The sequence below is a fragment of the Halichoeres trimaculatus genome, unplaced genomic scaffold (assembly GCF_033239565.1).
Source record: "Halichoeres trimaculatus isolate MK-OKI-2021-1 unplaced genomic scaffold, fHalTri1.1 fHalTri1_scaffold_1, whole genome shotgun sequence".
In the NCBI taxonomy this organism is placed as follows: Eukaryota; Metazoa; Chordata; class Actinopteri; order Labriformes; family Labridae; genus Halichoeres; species Halichoeres trimaculatus.
In genome coordinates, this window is record NW_027437179.1 from 22,661,192 (window position 1) to 22,678,299 (window position 17,108).

Genomic DNA, 17,108 nt, shown 5'->3' on the forward strand with positions numbered 1-17,108 from the left:
ATTTTCATATGAAAGGAGCACAATGTTTCACACAGCTTTATCAGAGCTGAATACCTGATTAAGGACCTGTGGATTTTAACATTGATGTAGTCTTGTTTTGAGTGTGCATAGGGGTCATTTACATTTAAAGAGGTTGTAAATCTTTTTTAAGTAAACTTTAGCATGTCATCATTAGCTTTAATCATGTTGAACATAATTATCCAACAACAAATTGTGGCCAGTGAAAATACTGAGTGGCTAGTAACTCAGGGATACCACTAGCCACAGTGGCTGGTGAGCAAAAAAGTTAATGTCAAGCCCTCCCTGGGGATTTTAAGGATTTAGAGACTTAGATTTTAACAAATAAATGACATGAAAAATATAGAAGTTGACGTAGCCACTACACTGGTCTTGCAAGTTTTTTTTTCCGATGCAGGCACTCCAAAAACGTATGGTGCAACCATAGACTGAAGCAGATACAATTTGTGAAGCAGCCATACTCTAGCAGGGAGAGTCCAGTTGGACTTTGTTGGCATCCAACAAAGCTACTTCAGGGGTCTTCTGCTACTTTACACTTTCGTCTATCTGTGCGCAGATGTTGCACACATGATTTCCTCTCAGAGGGATCATAACCAAGCAGGGCGTCTGACACACACTCAGTCACAAGACACAGGGAGTCCCCTGCCGGATAAAGCCAGGAACTGAGCGGAGCTTTCCAGCCAAGCTAATAAAGCTTCACAAGTTTGTCAGCACTCACCCACTTCCCAGCTGTGTTACTCGTTTCCAAAATAGTTCCTCTGTCCTCTTTTGAGGGTTAAAATTGTCAGCCTCAGTGTCATCTCACGATGAATATTTGATGGCTGAACCCGAAGCAATATAGAAAAATTTTACTTTCTCAAGCCTCAGAAGAACTACACTTCCTGGATAATGAGCGCATGTCAGTAAATTCACCAATCAGAGGCGGGGACATTTGACAACCAAAGGAATGATTGCTCAATGTGCTTTCCTTTTCTTTTTACCCGACTTTGTTTTGACTGGGTGAAGTTTTTTTTTTTTTTTTTTTTTTTATTAAGAAAGAAAATCTGGGTGTGATCAGTCTGTAGTGTGGGAACAAGTCAGAAATGTAGTGAGGAACTGAACTACTTGTGTTACATAATTTTTAACAACCTTTTTTTTTTGGGGGGGGGGGGGGGGGGGGGGCTGCTTTAGAGCAGGTGTCCAACAAGTTCTGCTATTTTACATTTTCATCATTTTAATTCAAGAAATCGGTGTCGCAGTCATTTTTACACTCCCAATAATAGGTATGGCTGATAAACTTCACAAATGGGATCTTAAAACCTATAATCCTAAGAGTTTTTTTATTTACTAGATATTGTTAATGTTTTTTTTATCATTATCATTATTATTATGATTAGTAGTAGTAGTAGTAGTAGTAGTAGTAGTAGTAGTAGTAGTATATAAAGCACACTTTCTATTTGAAATCATTTAAAAAAGGTAGGTATACATCAAAATAGTATTTTTGAAAAGGGTGTTGTGTCTTGACTTGAGAGACTGATGCTTTTTGGGTGAAACTACATTTCTTGAGGGGTTGAAACACTGGTGGTGTAGATGGTGGCTGACAACTTCTGCTCACTTCTGCTCATCCAATGATGATAATGTAGATGTAGCTGATAAAAGCTGTCTGACTATGAGTAACAGAGTCGCTAATAAAAAACATGAATAAGCTGGGGGAACACAGCAGGTAGTCTTAGTGATATTTCAAAGTGATTAGCCAAGGCAAACAACAACCTCTCTCCAGCAGAGACAACAGGAAATGATGTTTAGCTTGCATGAGATGAGTAACTGTAGTAGTTATTTTGGTTTATATGAATGTATCAATCTAAAATAATACAAACAAGAAAGTACAACAATAAGTACAAATTTTCAACAGTAGTCTTTGTATTTATTCACACAAAACATAGTACATTTTCTTCAATAAGGCAACACAATACTGTATATACATACAATGATCTATATGTATACCATATTTAGAGTTTTTGTTGTTATTCGTCAGCTAACAACATGTCATTCTTTACGATCACTAGCAAGTGTAAATAAATAGTTTAGCAAGTCATGTAAAAGAGTACCATAAACTTCAAGTCATACTGTTAGTACATCCAATGCAACAATCCTTCACTCACTGTGTGGTATTAACACATTTTAACTGCAGCTTTGGTTTTCTGAGAGCAGCTGCAAGGATGTAAAACAACCCTATAGGCAGTCAAAGGTATCCTGTGGGGTTTATCTTGTGATCAAACAAGTTATGATGTTTACATTCACTGTTCTGCATTTAAATTCACCATGTACATCCTTGAGGTTTGAAAAAAATCTGAAGTGTGTTTACTAAAAAGAAACATCTTAGACATTTTTGAGTACAGTTTCCCGCTACTCTGCTCTTCCTGGTGCATTGTTGTGTATCATTTAAAAAGCCTGTGGAATACAGGACGGTTACACCTCCCCCTGCTGTGGACAGGTACATCCACAAAGTGGTTCTGTTGTTTAAAATTGAAAGATGCAAAACCCCATCTGTGTAAGCAGCAGGACCAGCAGAAGAATACGGTGTCCTATGTGTATTTTTCATAGCTCAATCTGTTTATTTACATGTTGAGCGCTTTTTTTGCTCCCAAAAATGTCAGACCCCTGTGAAAAATCACACCCCTGGATACCATAATATGTATAAAGGTGGTGAAATAGCAGAGTTTGACTATGGCACTATTGAGGAATCTTTGTGTATACAGACTATAATGAAATGTTGCCAGCTCAGTGGAGCAGAGGATGAGGTTCAACTCAGAAAAACAGGTCCTACTAAAGACTTCAAACTCCCCAGGGAACCTTTGAACCACCTACATGAATAAAAACACCTGTTAAAACAAAAAAAAATCTCATTGTTTCCACGAACAGCATCAACAATAACTCGGCAAGGGAAAAAACTTTCATCATTCCCATTAGCAGTATTATATACATGGACACTGACATCATTGGGTGTTGGAGTATGTGTCAATCTCAAACTATACAGGATGCTTTTACTATGAACATTTGGCTGTGACTTTAAAAAGCACGAGGACCAAACGTGTTTTTTTCACTGTGAAATGTCTGTGCGCAGTTATGAATGAGTATGATGAATATAATAACCTTTGTCTTCACAGGTAATAGGATTACTCAAGTCTTTTACAAAAATATAATTCTATTCTGCAAGAACAAATGAGTGTTGTTCGAGTGATGAGTGATATTCAAAAATGACAACAGGACGTTAAATGGAATGTTAATGTACAAAACACAGTGAACTTAGAAAATGACATCAAGCAATACTTCAGTATTTTCTACCGCTGTTCACACACATACAGTGCACTCTTATTAGAGATGAGGAAAGCTGCGTCACTCAGCTGCTTTAATCATTTTTTTTGTTGTGTGGGCTACTACTCTGATAGAAACATGCTAACTTCTTAGTCTGTAAAGTGAAATTAAAAAAAAAAAGAGTCATAATTTAGGCTTTAAAGCCTTTGCATCAAACACTCCTGGAATGTATGGTAGATTTAGTGGACAAAACTGTCTGGTGCCAAAATAAAACCACTTTGATCTGTGATTAAAGCCTCACCATACTTAAACATTAGGTCAATGTTTTTAAAGGGGCCGTGAGGACTATCGGTTTGAAATGAACTGCGGTAACACCTTTGACCGGAATCGTGCACACACTGTTGTAATGACATGACTCTTAACGAGCGTGTGTTCGTTTTGAAAAGTGAATAGAAGTAGTTGTAGTAGTTTTTCTTTTTAACTCTACTTTTCTTCGATCAAGACAACCCTTATACTGGATAAAACGCAACGTAATGTATTCACAGACAGTTACGTGGCACTGTTGTTTCAAACGTGACAATAAGCAAACTTTGCAAGTTTGTAGCATAGTTTAGTAGCCAGCTATATTCAGTACCACTAATAGATCTATCTGTAATGTGCCATGTTAGCGAATCTTTGTTACGTCCTACCAGAGCTTTGATGTCACACTAAATTTTATCACTAGACTCTTGTGATTGAACAGAGCACTGCAGTACAACTGCTGCATGTGGGTTGGAGCAAAGCCTGTGCTCTATCACTCTCCCATTTAGCTTTCTTCAGCTCTTCTGTCCTTTATTTGTTTGACAGTTTTGCTCCAGTGTCTACCATCACTACAAAATCAATCAAAAAACATTTTCATGGGAGAAAAACATAGATCTCTATTCTTAATGATAAACTTTGTCGGCCAGCATGGTGTTGTCATGTAGACTTAGACGTGCCCTACACAAATTCAGTCCTGTTTGAACCTTGTCAGGATTTCAAACAGGTAGAAGGGAGACTTTTTCAAGATCACTTCAAAAGTTCTCACAGTCCCTTTAAAATGCTGCATCATAGTTGAAGCAGATACAGGGATATTTCTAAATTGTCATTTATTTTATAATGAACTAACTCTAGAGTAAGTCCATGTTGTATGTCTGAACAGTTAATTTCTCTAAGTTTTATACACACAATGTTTTAATGCTCTTAAATACATCAGATGTTTTAATCTTGCTGTACAGGTATTAAGTATAGTGTTTATACATAGGTAATAAATGCTTTATGTTTTATAAACACAACATAAGACTGATTGTAAACAATTGGAGATATATTTATATATTTATATCTATGTTACCTTGGTATCAAGCATGAATATCAAGGTCACTAACACCAGTTCATACACTGGCTAAAGAGGCTTCTTTGTACTGACATCATTTGACACTTAAATCTTCCTTATTTCTGCTAAAAACTATTAAAATATGTAATAAAACATTCAAATACTGCTTGTTAATCCTGGTGGTTTATAAATTATAAAATTAGTGTGTGACCAGTAAGGGACGATGGGATTATCAGAAAAGAAACCTATCTTTCATGTTGTTTAATGTGCTGTATACTGAAGATTTCAGCTCTGACTTCATCAAATTTATATTTGTCTTATTGTTGCGCTTTGCCACCAGACACAACTCACACACACAAAAAAAAAATTAAAACCGTGAGAGACATGTATTTTAAAGCAACATAATTGTGCGGAATCACAACTACAGAGCTGTAATAAAAATAAGTCTCATAAATAATAAAGGAATAGCATAAAATAAAAAATGTTAGTGTGGGATCAGAATATTTAATGTCTTTGGGTTTTGGAGCCTTTATGTGAAAAACAGCATTTTAATGTCCCAGTTAGGCATAATTTACAGTTGTATACATAGACTGAAATCAATGCTTCAGCTTCTCAACAACCTGCTTAAGCCAGCGAGGCCATCAGTGACAAAATGGATTTTATTCTATGTTGTAATTTTTCCTTCCTGAAATTTCTGTAAAGGAGTATTGGACAAGATGATCCATGGCAAGTTAGCCTTCATTAGATTTTCTTACAGCTAAGATTTAAAGTGGGTGACAGGTTTGCATGACAAAATCACCACAAGAGGTACTTCTTTTTCCCAAAATCAGAAGAAACCAAAAGTCTTTCATAAGAGCTTGTAGTTTTCACTTTGGTTTTTGGAAAATGTGACTGGTAATTTTCTCCTCTGCTGTTGTCTGAACAAACAATCCAAGGGAAGGTAGACTCCAAATTGTTGATGATTGCAATTATTTTTGTCAAAATGCCAAAGTATAACAAATGTGATAAAACTAACGAACTCATAAGGATTATTTTTCCTGCAACAGCCTCTGGATGTCTTTTTTACTGAATTGTTCTTCTGCATTGGCACATACTGAAAAGATGATCAGATAGTTTAATTATTAAGGTGCTTTGCCCTTCAACCAGAAACATCCCAATTAGTGACATCAACAGCAGTTTCTGAGGAGTGGCATTGAGGGATGTTTTGTTTGAATGCATTAATTACCATCATCCTGTAGTATAAGTAATATAGAATGAAAGAGTATTGAAACTGAAACTGTAGCTACCCGGTCTTGTCTTTCCATGTAGACCAGATTGAGCAATTTGGTTGCAATTTGTCTGAAACATACTTGAATGGAAATTAATTAGACGATGAGCACAGGTTCCATCTGTTTTCAGCATCAGGCGTGTTATCCTTCCGTTTTATAGGCAGCTTTGTACCCTTAAATAGCAAAGAATGAGGGATAGAAATCATTGTTGCCTGGAGACTGCAGAGTTCACTCTACCAGCTCCAGGAAAGCTGCTCTGTGAGAGACCCTGACCTCTGAACTCCCTGTGGAGCTATAAACAAATCTGACAAACTAGAAGGAATCACAAACAAAGACAAAGAGAAGCCACCTGGGATCCAAAATGAAATGAAATGAAATGTAGATCTAAGAAAAAGACATACACACATCAGCAGCTGAGTTCATCAAAAGATCAAGAAAACTCACTCGTGACAAAACACACACATGCTAAGCCAAACACACATTCAAACACGCACACACACACACACACGAGCGCACATCTCAACTGTAGTTGTAGGTGAAGTTGTACGAGCTAGGCTCCTTGGGCACAGGGGGAGGAGCCTCTGGAATTGTGATGTTCTCAAGGTCAAGGAGGCGGAGCTTCATCTCCATGCTGATGAGAGTATCTAGGTCACTGCGTGTCAGGTCGCTGCCCATCTCTCTACCCAGTAGTGCACACAGCCCGTCAGTCCAGATGCAGTACTGCCCACAAAAAAAAAAAACAGGTTCACGCATGAAGACTGAACATAGTGAGGTGCCGTTCAGAAGTTATATCATCCACAGCAGGCCCAAGTTGTTAGTCATTCTTTTTAAGTCATAAACACACATAAAAATTCGATCAACAGTTTGGAGCAGTGTAACTAGTGCTCTTGCAATCAATATGACCTAGAATTTCAAAATATAATCATAATGCAAAATGGTAAAATGTAAAAATACAAGAGGCTAGGAAACTGTTCAAAATGCTTGTTTGTGGGATGTAGATAGCCTGTACTAGGTCTTTGTCTAGGTATAGGTCGTGCCCAATGACGTTCACCCCCAAGCGGGTGGCCCGTGTTCAAATCTAGCCTGAGGCTTGTTTCCTGCATGTCATTCCCCACTCTTTGGACAGTGCAAGCAAAGCTTTTACCATAAGTTATATTTCACTCTCTAACTGTCTATGAAAGACACTGAACAGTTCAGTTTCAATTTTTCAATTCAATTCTTTTGCCTTACTTACCTCATATTTGTTTGGTGCCACAAAATTGAGAGTTTCATCTGGGTCGTAGAGGACAGAAAAGGCTAACTCCAGCACCTCCTGAGAGAGACAAACAGGAAAAATAACTTTGTCCCTATGCACAGTGGTAGAAAAATTGAAGAATAAAACTATAAGAGAAGAATGGAAATAAAAAATATAAATAAATAAAAGTTATTACCTTGTTTTGTTTCAGAGCACTTTTTTCTTTCATATGGGGACAGTCTTTTCCGGTCACCACAGACTTGATATCAGAAACAGGGACTATGAGGAATATAAAACCCACAACTTGAAAATTTAGATACATTTCAGGGCAGCTTACAGACAGATACAGTGTAGACTGTCAGTCAGTGGTGATCACATGAGTTGGCTGAAATTCAAATAAAAAGTTATCATCTGGGGATGGAGCCATTTGTTGAAATAGAGATTTGAGGGTTTCTTACTCTTGTCACTTAGGAGCTCAAAAGGCACTTCACCCTGAGGTGACTCATCAAGATCCCCATAGTGCAGCACTTTGTGATTCAGCGAGAGTCTGCAGAACCAAAACTTCTCTGCAAAAGAGGAGGCAGGGAACACAGTGCTCAGCTGATAATCAACACCAGTAGTGAGCTGCTCCCCCAGAAGTAAAAAAAAAAAAAAAAAAAGTGATTGTGTTGATACTGCATGTACCTTGCCTCCGGCGGTTCCCCAGTTTACGGAAACAGCTCCCCTCGCACAGCCGGTTCAGACGTTGTTGCTTGATGAGCTCCAAGATCTCAGGCTGAATTCTCTCCCGCAGCTCACTGCAGCACAAACACAGCATGGAGGAACAAGCACACAGGCATACAAATGTGACCAACACTTCAATGTTTGTTATCTGATGAATTGAGATGTAACAAAAGTGATCTAGTGCTAAGGAAAAGTATTACACCTTATCTGAATTAACAAACTGTAAAAGGAGGACTATGTTGACCAAGAGATGAACAGATTAAAATTGTAACAGTACAAAGGAGTTGTTTTTTTATTGTGACTGACATGATGGGTGGAGACTGGAAGTCATCCTGGCTCATTCTCTCTGACTGCCGCAGACGCAGGATCTCAGAATAGTTGAGTCCCCGCAGTTTATTCTTCAGCTGGTCTAAAGATGACGGTTTCATGGCCAGAGCCCTGGTGATCTGCTCACGTACAACCTGCATCACCTGGTTCAAGAAGATACACACAACGCCAGAAGGAGTGAGAAGAGATACGTCATACACATTGTTTAAAGAGGTAAGATGTTCATCTAAACATGTGAATAAATGTCTATATGTATAATACTTTTAATGTGATTTTCTGAGCAAAAGTAATGCTTCAAATTAAACTGAGACATTAGACTGACACCAAACTACTGTTCTGGTTTTTCCTGATCCCTTTCCATTTTGACCATTCAGTAAGATTGCTAACTTACTGGAAATTGTCACTTAGCACAAAGCACAGGCTCAGCGTGATTAGTACATTTTACACATTTAAACATTTTGACCTCATGGTGGGTCAAAATCAAAAGTCAGGGGATCAAAAAGGAGACCACAGTACTCACTGCTGGGAAGCTATCTTAAGACACAAAGCTTATTGATGTTAAGGTAAGTTATTGGTGCATCTTGAAAACATCAAATTATATTAAAGATGATTTTATAGAACCACAAAAAAATCTCATTATCCTACATTAATTATGCTGTTTGAAACTCAAAGCTCAGTTTGTTTGGTCCTGTTTAATGTTCTTTTTTAAAAACTGTTTTAGTTCATTAACAGTTCCTTTAGATTTTCAATGAATTTCTGGAAGGACACTTGATGTTTTTTACTTTTTGGCTCTAACTGCAACACATTTAAATATATTAAGCAGAAAGGTTACACCTCTTGCATACCTGGTAACATTTCCTGAAAATTGTCATTTTTGTTATTTCTTAAAATATGTTTATGAAGTCTTGGTGAATGTAAACACTAGTAGTGTGAGATCCCTCCGTAAAAAAAAGAAAGTGGTGTGTTATAATAACATCAGTTAGAGCGCTTTACTATCAGACCTTATTGAAGTCCTCAGCTGTGGCTCTCATCTCTTTCCAGGTTTTATTGAGCAGCTGGATACAGACACAGAAGAACTCCTCCCACGCTCGGTCATGAGTAAAAAACATGGGGTGGTAGTCGTTGCAGCCTTCATTAGCTGCACAAAGAAAAATATTTACAAGTTTTAAACACACACAAAAAATCTTAACCATTTTCTTCCTTCCTCTTGGGAAGTCTTTTTGTAATGAAATTAGTAACAGAGGAATATTCAGAACTTAAATGTTGTCATTTGACATTCTTGAAGTGCAATCTACTTACGCAACTCTCCAACCTGGAGTATCTCACACAACATACGGGTGAGTTCAATGGCACATCGGCCAAACGGGCACTCATGCTTGTCCTCCCGGCTGCTGTTTTCTAGAACAATCTGTAAAGAGTAAAGAGACATGTCAGGAAACTTTCCCCCTCTGCGTAATGAACTTAATCTCACCTGTCGCCATAACTTACCCTGATGTAGGTGTCCTGGTGAACCTTAGCAAGGTACAGCATGTTGTCCAAAGCCAGCATCCCTGGAGGAGTCTGGGTGAAGTCCATGGCCGGGTTCACATGGTTCTGGAAACAAAGAAAATAAAGCTGTTTAAAAAAATGTAGCTGAATCTATTTTTTCATATTTCTACAGTTTGGGCTCAAAATTGTTTCAGCCAAAAGCAAGACTTGTATTGGAGACTCACAGTAAACCCTAACATCTTGTAGTCCTTGGTGTACATGGCCTTTCTTTTTTCTGTTCCAGTGGGGTCATTTTCCGCATCAAAAGCAATCCTACGAAGCTCAAAAATGATGTCTCTCTGAGTCTAAACCACAGAAAACACAAAACTTAACACAAAAAGGGGAAGTTCAAACATTCAGGAGACAAAATCATTTTAAAAAGACAGTAAAAGTAGCAGGAATTTAGGGGCATTGTTGTATTTCGTTGATTCACGAAAACAATGTCAAAACAGCATATTAAAACATATTACAGGGCAGTATAAGAATTGTTGAGCAAATTTATTATTTCCATTTTACCTGGTCATTTGGGTCCATTTTGGTCATCATTCGTTCTTCCAAAAGGTTAAAGGTCAGAACCTGCAGCACATAAAGCTGATGTGCCATTTCTGCTTTGATTGGCCGATTTCCTCTGATAACATGCTGGAAAAGAGAACGATTTCAGAGTTAGCCTCTATTTGTGGAAAATCTACTTGAAATTAATAATCACTGAAACATTTACAAAAAAATGTTGCTACATCATGTTGCGAGAGCAGGTAAAGGTGTCGTTAACCATGCTCAGATTATGGGATTAGTGCTGGAGCAGCATCAGGATATTTTCTTGCTCCTGGAATAAGGAGTTCAAAGTCTGCCTCACTGACATTTGCAGCCAGTTCAGTCAGAAGGAGTCGATGCCAGAAGAAATCATTTTAAGAGCAGATTTTGTTCCCCTCCCCCTCCACATAGACTTCATGCTACATCATATTTACTGGTGCTGTGTCACTTCACTACAAGGAAGCAAATCTGTGCACTTCTAAGCCATCGGTTTCAGGGAGGAAACACCCAAACCCCAGCATATGATAGTCTTTAAGAAGGTTTAAAAGCAGAGGTTGATTTATAGATATGAAACATTTTCATGTTTCAGTTGCTTGTGTCAACAGCAGCCACAAACTCTGGGAACAGCTCAATCCTTACTTCCACACCTGAGTATTTCACAGTCTTTAAGCTTAATAGCAAGTCCAGCAGAGTGTTAGTGCTTGGGTGCAGCTTGAAATCCCTGGAAATACTTTGTTTTGCATTTCAGACTTGCTACTCACATTAAGGATGATGGATCGCAGGTGTTTCTGAGCCAAAGTGCTTGCCATTTCCTGAGGGGACATAAAGAGTTTAATGTGCAAGGCAGAAAAGGAACTATGCTTTACAATACAAGCAAAAAAAACAACAGTATTCATTTATCTCTAAAGCTACACATCAGCACTTGTTTCCTGAACATTGTAAAGTACAACATTTTTTAACTTTAATCTGTCTACACAGTCTGTCTGCTGCAGCAGGGAGTCATAATTTTCGTGGATGACACAGCACGAGCTAGAGCAAGAGAGCAAAGAAGGGGAGGGGCTGAAGAGTGGAGAAGATGATAGGGGGTGTGGAGGAGACGTGTACTCACAGTGAGGTGTTGCTCCAATGGGTTAGTAAACTCTTCCTGTAGGTGCAAAGTAAGGAGGAGGGATGTGGGTGCAACAATGACGGAAACAGAGTGCACACACGCACAATGAGACACAGTGATACATAAACAGCACAGCATGCAAAAGAATAAGAACATCAACCAGCACAATGTCATAAAATGGATAACAACAAACTATGACTGCATCAAACACCATACACAATCCATCCAGCTGGTCCAACTAGTGAGATAAAGATTTTACACCAAGAAAACTTCTAAAGAAACAGCTGAAATTTCACTCTTTTCCGTGTAAGTTTGATTACGAGTGATTTAATCACAGTAGAATGAAAGTTTTTGATTATTTCAAAGACAACGAGACTGAGGGTTGCAGGGTTTGATTTCTTCTTAGGCAAAAAGTATCTTCAGAGAAAACTATAAAAACCTATAAACTGAAAATTTGAGGGAAAAAAACCCTAAATGAAGATTTTAAGGGCTTACTATGATATTCTTTTTTTTCAACTGGCAGTCAACACCTCAGTAGGATAGTTAAGTGTGTAGTGCATGTCTCTCTGCTGTGTTAACATCAGAAAGAATGACTCAGTTTGCCCTCCAGTGGTCAATAACAGCAGCTGGAAATTACCAATTCTTGCACAATGTCTTCAGTGAGCCCTAACAACTACAACCAAAGTGTTTTAATGACTAAAGGTGGTTTAGTCAACTTCTTATTTGTTTAACATTGTACAGGAACTGAAGGGAACAAGGGACACACTTATACTTTGATAGACATAAAGTGAATTTTATATTTTGGTATAATTTAGAAAATAATAGAGGGAATAAATCATTTTTAATTTTTTCATGTATCTGACTGAGACATAAACATCTACTTTTTTGTTTTTATTTCCCTTTTTCTTTTCCTTTTTTTGTTTTTGCTACATTTTACTTTCTGGTTTCTGATTTAGAAATTCAAAGTTTTTCTAGACTTTAAATTGTTTTATCTATCACAGTAAAAACTTGAGTGTTTTTATGAGCATTTAACTAAGAAATCAAGTTTACGCCAACATAAAGTGCATTGCAGTAATCCAAACATGATGAAATAAAAACATGGATCACTGTTTCAAAGTGCTGCCTGGACATAAAAGATTTGACCTTTGCCAACCGCTTTAAGTGATAAAAACAAGACTTAGTTCAGCATGAAAAACAGGGAACACAATAATGATAAAAAATGCAGCATACAAGTGTGCTTTGGAGATTATGACTGCAGGTTGAGCAGAGCACAGGCAGATGGGATGTCATGACAGTGATGAGTAGCACTCTGGACAGGCATCCAAAGATGCACTCCCTCCTCAAGTTGTTGCACATTTTGTCATGCTACAAAGATATTTCAGATCAGAATGTATCCATTTGGGACCTCTCCTTTAAATTTAACTGAAACTAATCTAATATTTAAGAATTTTTGGATGTGCCTGCATCATTTTTTCATGTCATATTTAATCCCTTCCCCACGCTGTAAGTGATGCCAGGTTTCACTCACATCATCACAGTGTTTGGTTTTACGCCCACCTTCTAAAATCCAAAGCAAAACATTCGATTTCCTGGTGGACTGTCTGGCATCCAGTCAAATTCTTGAGCTTCATCAAAACAAGAATCTACAAATCAATCATTAGTTACCAAGTGATTCTTCAGTCACAACTGGCCTGTGTTTTTGAGTGACTCTGAAATAAATGCAGCATAACAAATGCGCTAACTTCAAAGGAAAGCAGGCACTATTTTAAGTGAGTGCCTCATTACAGCCATGACTCTTACACAGAATCTGCAACATGACAGCTGGCAGACAGACATCTCTTCATATGATAAGCTAGAGCTGCACCCAGGCAGAGGAGATATCTGCAGCTCCCTAACACTAAAAAACAACTATTATGAATTCATGTCAGTCTATTAAGTGCAGCTGGCTGTATGATGTAATGTGAGTATAGAACAGGGTTAGTATTGTAGTTATGTCTATCTATTATGCTCTTTCCTGTATGGGAGCACACGCCAATGTGGGCGCTGGGCACTGACCTGCCGCCTGTCTTCTGGTGCCTTCAGGAAAAGAGCATTGATGAGGGCAATGGCGTAGGTTTGAATCTCCTGGTTTGACCTGAAGAGAAATACCAAGCCACAAAACATCCAGTTAGAAGCTTCATGTTCCACTGACCTCCATTAGGGATTTAAACAACAATGCTACAAGAATAACTTTGCCTACAGAAACCTTACTTTTATCTGAATCATTCTCAGCACTTTGTATGGGTACTGGATTTTAAGTGGCTACTTGGTCATGACAACAGCTTTGAATACTGTATTAGCATGTAAACACAAACAGGCGTTTTGTGTTTATGTTGCCCACTAACATCGTATTAGCAAGAACTCTTGAGAAACTCAAAAGGCATTGCCAACATCTTAATTCTCATTTAAACGATTATAAAACAAGGAACAGATCCCGCAGAGGATGACTACCAGTGTAGCCAAAACCTCATCAAGCTTATCGCCTTAGAGCTTATTGCTGCTGTGAAATTATAAGCAACATGACAAAGTGCCACGAGGTTGTAGGGTTGACATTATTTGTCAGAACACCTGACATTTTTTCTCACAAACAGCACTCTGCTGCTCTCAAACCTAACCACTGAAATTTTGTGCCACTGAAAATTGGTTATTTTACTATGTTTTAGGTCACATTTGCTTTCATCCTTCAAGTCCCAGCCATTCAAGAAATAAATGCACAGGGTACACACAGAAAAGAGAAGCAGCACAGAGATCAAAGACTTAACATACATTTTGTTGGTGTCTTTTATAACGGACATGTAGTAAAAGTATCATACTGCCCACCTGGACTTTTTTTTTGCCTCAAAAGGTTCAGAAATCACATTTTCTCTCCCTTCAGGAACCATCTGAATTTTCTCATTAGCCCAAAAGGTTGAGGAGTTATGTCAATTTAGAGAGCATTCATGAAATGGAAACAACAGGGCATCCATGAATTTTCAAGATCTAAAAATATCCTTTAATTCACCATTTAAGATAAAAAGTTTCACATTTTTTTTCCAAATTTCCCCCACACTGTTACAATGACTTCAATGCCCCCAATATCAGAGTGCGTGAAGCCCCTGTGCGTGTGTGTGTGCTCACACTTGCAAGTGCCCGATGAGCTGTCCCACGGTGATCTCCTGAGCCACACGGTGGTAGAGGCTGTGGCTGTTGAGAACCATGCTCTCAAGAATGGCCAGAGAGCGCTGCAGGATGGACACGTCTACCATTGGCTGGTTCACGTAGCCTGCAATCTGCGTAGACAGAGGAGAAGAACAAGTAACACATGGACATAACCCTGTGTCAGCCACACAAGAGCGCAAATAGTCAAAAGAAAACTGTGCTCTCTGAGTGAGAAAAGGAAGACTAACTGTGAAAGAAAAGTTCATAAAGTATGTCAGCAAGAGTGACTGTGGAGGTCGAATGAAAGTTTTCTGCAAAAATAAATCATTTACACACTGAAGAAGCTCTTTAAAGTGATAGATATTGCCAAGCAACCCAGCCTACATATATCTGGCAAGCAGGGTGAATGGAAGGAAAAGTGAATAGATAAAACTGTATGAATAGAAAAAAAAGAAAAGAAAAGAAGCCACAGCCATTGACCTTGACAATTTAAATGATAGCATTTAATTGAATGGGCCCGCTGTGGAAGGATAAAGTTTCAGATCAATGGCTTAAATGTTGAAGGAAGTACCTGTTTGATGAAGGAGAGGGAGATAAGGTCCCAGGAAACAATACCATGATCCATCAGTTCAAGGAAGGCAGTGAGAGTGAAGGCAAGCATTTCACCGAAGCTTAAAGACAAAAAGGACAGTGAGACCAAGTTTTTTCAGATCATCCAGTCTCATCAAGAGCTATTGCGTACAAAAACATACATTCAGATTTATTGTTCAGCGCAGAGCCTCAGCCTAACCATAAATCTGCAATATTTCCTTTACTTCATAGAGTATGAGCCTTCCTGAGAACCTGAGAAGCACAGACAGAGCTTCATATACCTGAAAATATCATCACAAAGTGAGGGAATTTGTGCTTACTGGGTGCCACTCTCCACAAGACGCGCTAATGTCCCAATGCCCTCCATGTTAATGAACTCTGCTGCAAAGGTTGGGTCTGCAGACAGCTTGGCGAGCTCTTTCAGAGCCTCCAGGCGAGCGTCGATACCATGGGACTGGATCCTCTCCAGGAGCTGACGGGCAGCACGAGCCTGTTGGAAGAGATCTGTGTGAATATTGTTTTTTTGTTTTTGTAAATTCTGACTGAAACTGATATACTGTCTCCATTTTTAAAAATACAAGCCTGTTATACATAAAGACACACACCACAGGGGAATTATTAGAAATATTGGTTTCAGCTTTTAAGCCTTAAACAGAAATATGAATCAACTCTAAGACATTAAAATGGATTGAAAACTGCATGAAATGATTTGTGTAATCACAAAAAGGGTCTCAGTGTCAACTTTAGTGGTTAATAAAGTTTTTATAGTTTACATTTAACTCCTTGTAAAGACAGATAACAGGCCTGCAGCAATTCATCAAAACAACACATTGTTTCCTCTGCTGTTGAGAATCAAGCTACAGCACATCTGAGATGTGCAAATGCTTTTAATATAGTTAAAGTTGAATCCAAACTGCTTGTTAGTTTGATCTTTTTTCATCACTTTTTTGCCACTGTGCACCTTGCACTTGGAAGCACTTTTGGTATTTTGGCGGTGGAGGCGTGAGTTGCACTCACAGTGCACTTGGAGGCAGGGTGGGATTAAGCAGAATATATTATCATACATTATTATTTAGTGAGTTTGAGGCTGGTATCAACCATGACAAATCCCATCATCTCCTTGTAGCCTTTTAAAACAAAGCTCCCCACCAATTTGCACTGACAGTCATGTTACTGAGTGCAGATAAGTATGACTTAGAAGGAATGGGCCTGAACAAAGTTGAGCCTTGTAATGTGTGTATGTTTCAGGTTTCTCTTTTTTTTAAACTGGTGTTCTGATTTTTTTTGTTCTTATTATTATTTGCACCTTCACACATTACTGTTCACTTGACTCACAGGTGATATTGCTAATCGAAGGATGGTCCCGTTCTTGATGTCCCCACGGCTCTGAAAGGAGATATAAAAGGAGGTTTACTACTGATCTGAAATTAAAAATACATCACAGAAGCTTAGATGTAGAACATTCAGGCTCACCTGTTCAGTGATGTAAAGCTGAGGGCCGTCAGCATAGCGGAGAGCAAACTGCTCAGACCCTGACAGAGACCAACTAAGGACAGAGAAAGGGGTTAGTTCTAAGCTGAAATTCATCGTAAGTGTTACACAACTACTAGAAAAAGCAGTGAAATGAAAAGTAAACTTGTTGAAAGTTTCAGAGCAGCATACTCAGTGCTGTAACAAATGTTGTTGAAAGTCAGAGCGGTCCCTCCAGCAAGTGTCAATACTCAGAGATTGTGGAGGAGAAATGTTCAGTGGGTGTCAACAGGAAAGTGCAAAGAACTTTTAAATGGAAATGGGAGGCAGTGGGCAGATAGGGCCACGAGGAGGTGGGGTGAGAGCAAATTCAATATCCACCCCTGAAGTCCAAGTAAAATAGAGCCAGAGAAAATGTCCAAAATCACAGGAAAAGAATTGATGTTTGATCAAAGAAAGAAATAATGGATGAATGGTTATGTAAGAGTC

The 17,108-nt window shown here is 38.5% G+C and overlaps 2 protein-coding genes across 7 annotated transcripts in view; both read right to left on the bottom strand.

The window, feature by feature from the left end:
- The window catches only part of LOC141794588 (lumican), a 64,884-nt gene extending 64,015 nt beyond the window's left edge, over positions 1 to 869 (bottom strand). For all 3 annotated transcript variants that reach the window (XM_074674992.1, XM_074674988.1, XM_074674991.1), the window contains exon 1: positions 737 to 869. The gene's annotated coding sequence lies outside the window, so the exon portion shown is untranslated. The remainder of the gene's footprint in view (positions 1 to 736) is intronic.
- Positions 870 to 3,247: 2,378 nt separating this feature from the next.
- Positions 3,248 to 17,108, bottom strand: part of LOC141789077 (engulfment and cell motility protein 2) — a 22,899-nt gene continuing 9,038 nt past the window's right edge. Inside the window, exons 5-23 of one of the 4 annotated variants that reach the window (XM_074668380.1) lie at positions 16,623 to 16,695; positions 16,485 to 16,535; positions 15,470 to 15,639; positions 15,130 to 15,229; positions 14,544 to 14,689; positions 13,437 to 13,515; positions 11,382 to 11,417; positions 11,035 to 11,085; positions 10,259 to 10,381; positions 9,928 to 10,047; positions 9,704 to 9,808; positions 9,515 to 9,623; positions 9,217 to 9,353; positions 8,195 to 8,358; positions 7,850 to 7,962; positions 7,624 to 7,731; positions 7,362 to 7,444; positions 7,166 to 7,243; positions 3,248 to 6,651 (exon numbers count right to left, since the gene is read on the bottom strand). In XM_074668380.1, coding sequence (XP_074524481.1) covers positions 6,451 to 6,651; positions 7,166 to 7,243; positions 7,362 to 7,444; positions 7,624 to 7,731; positions 7,850 to 7,962; positions 8,195 to 8,358; positions 9,217 to 9,353; positions 9,515 to 9,623; positions 9,704 to 9,808; positions 9,928 to 10,047; positions 10,259 to 10,381; positions 11,035 to 11,085; positions 11,382 to 11,417; positions 13,437 to 13,515; positions 14,544 to 14,689; positions 15,130 to 15,229; positions 15,470 to 15,639; positions 16,485 to 16,535; positions 16,623 to 16,695 — 2,047 coding nt within the window. In that variant the 3' untranslated portion in view covers positions 3,248 to 6,450. Of the gene's footprint in view, positions 6,652 to 7,165; positions 7,244 to 7,361; positions 7,445 to 7,623; positions 7,732 to 7,849; positions 7,963 to 8,194; positions 8,359 to 9,216; positions 9,354 to 9,514; positions 9,624 to 9,703; positions 9,809 to 9,927; positions 10,048 to 10,258; positions 10,382 to 11,034; positions 11,086 to 11,381; positions 11,418 to 13,436; positions 13,516 to 14,537; positions 14,690 to 15,129; positions 15,230 to 15,469; positions 15,640 to 16,484; positions 16,536 to 16,622; positions 16,696 to 17,108 lie in introns of all 4 variants that reach the window. The other 3 variants (XM_074668371.1, XM_074668396.1, XM_074668389.1) reach the window with 3 other exon arrangements.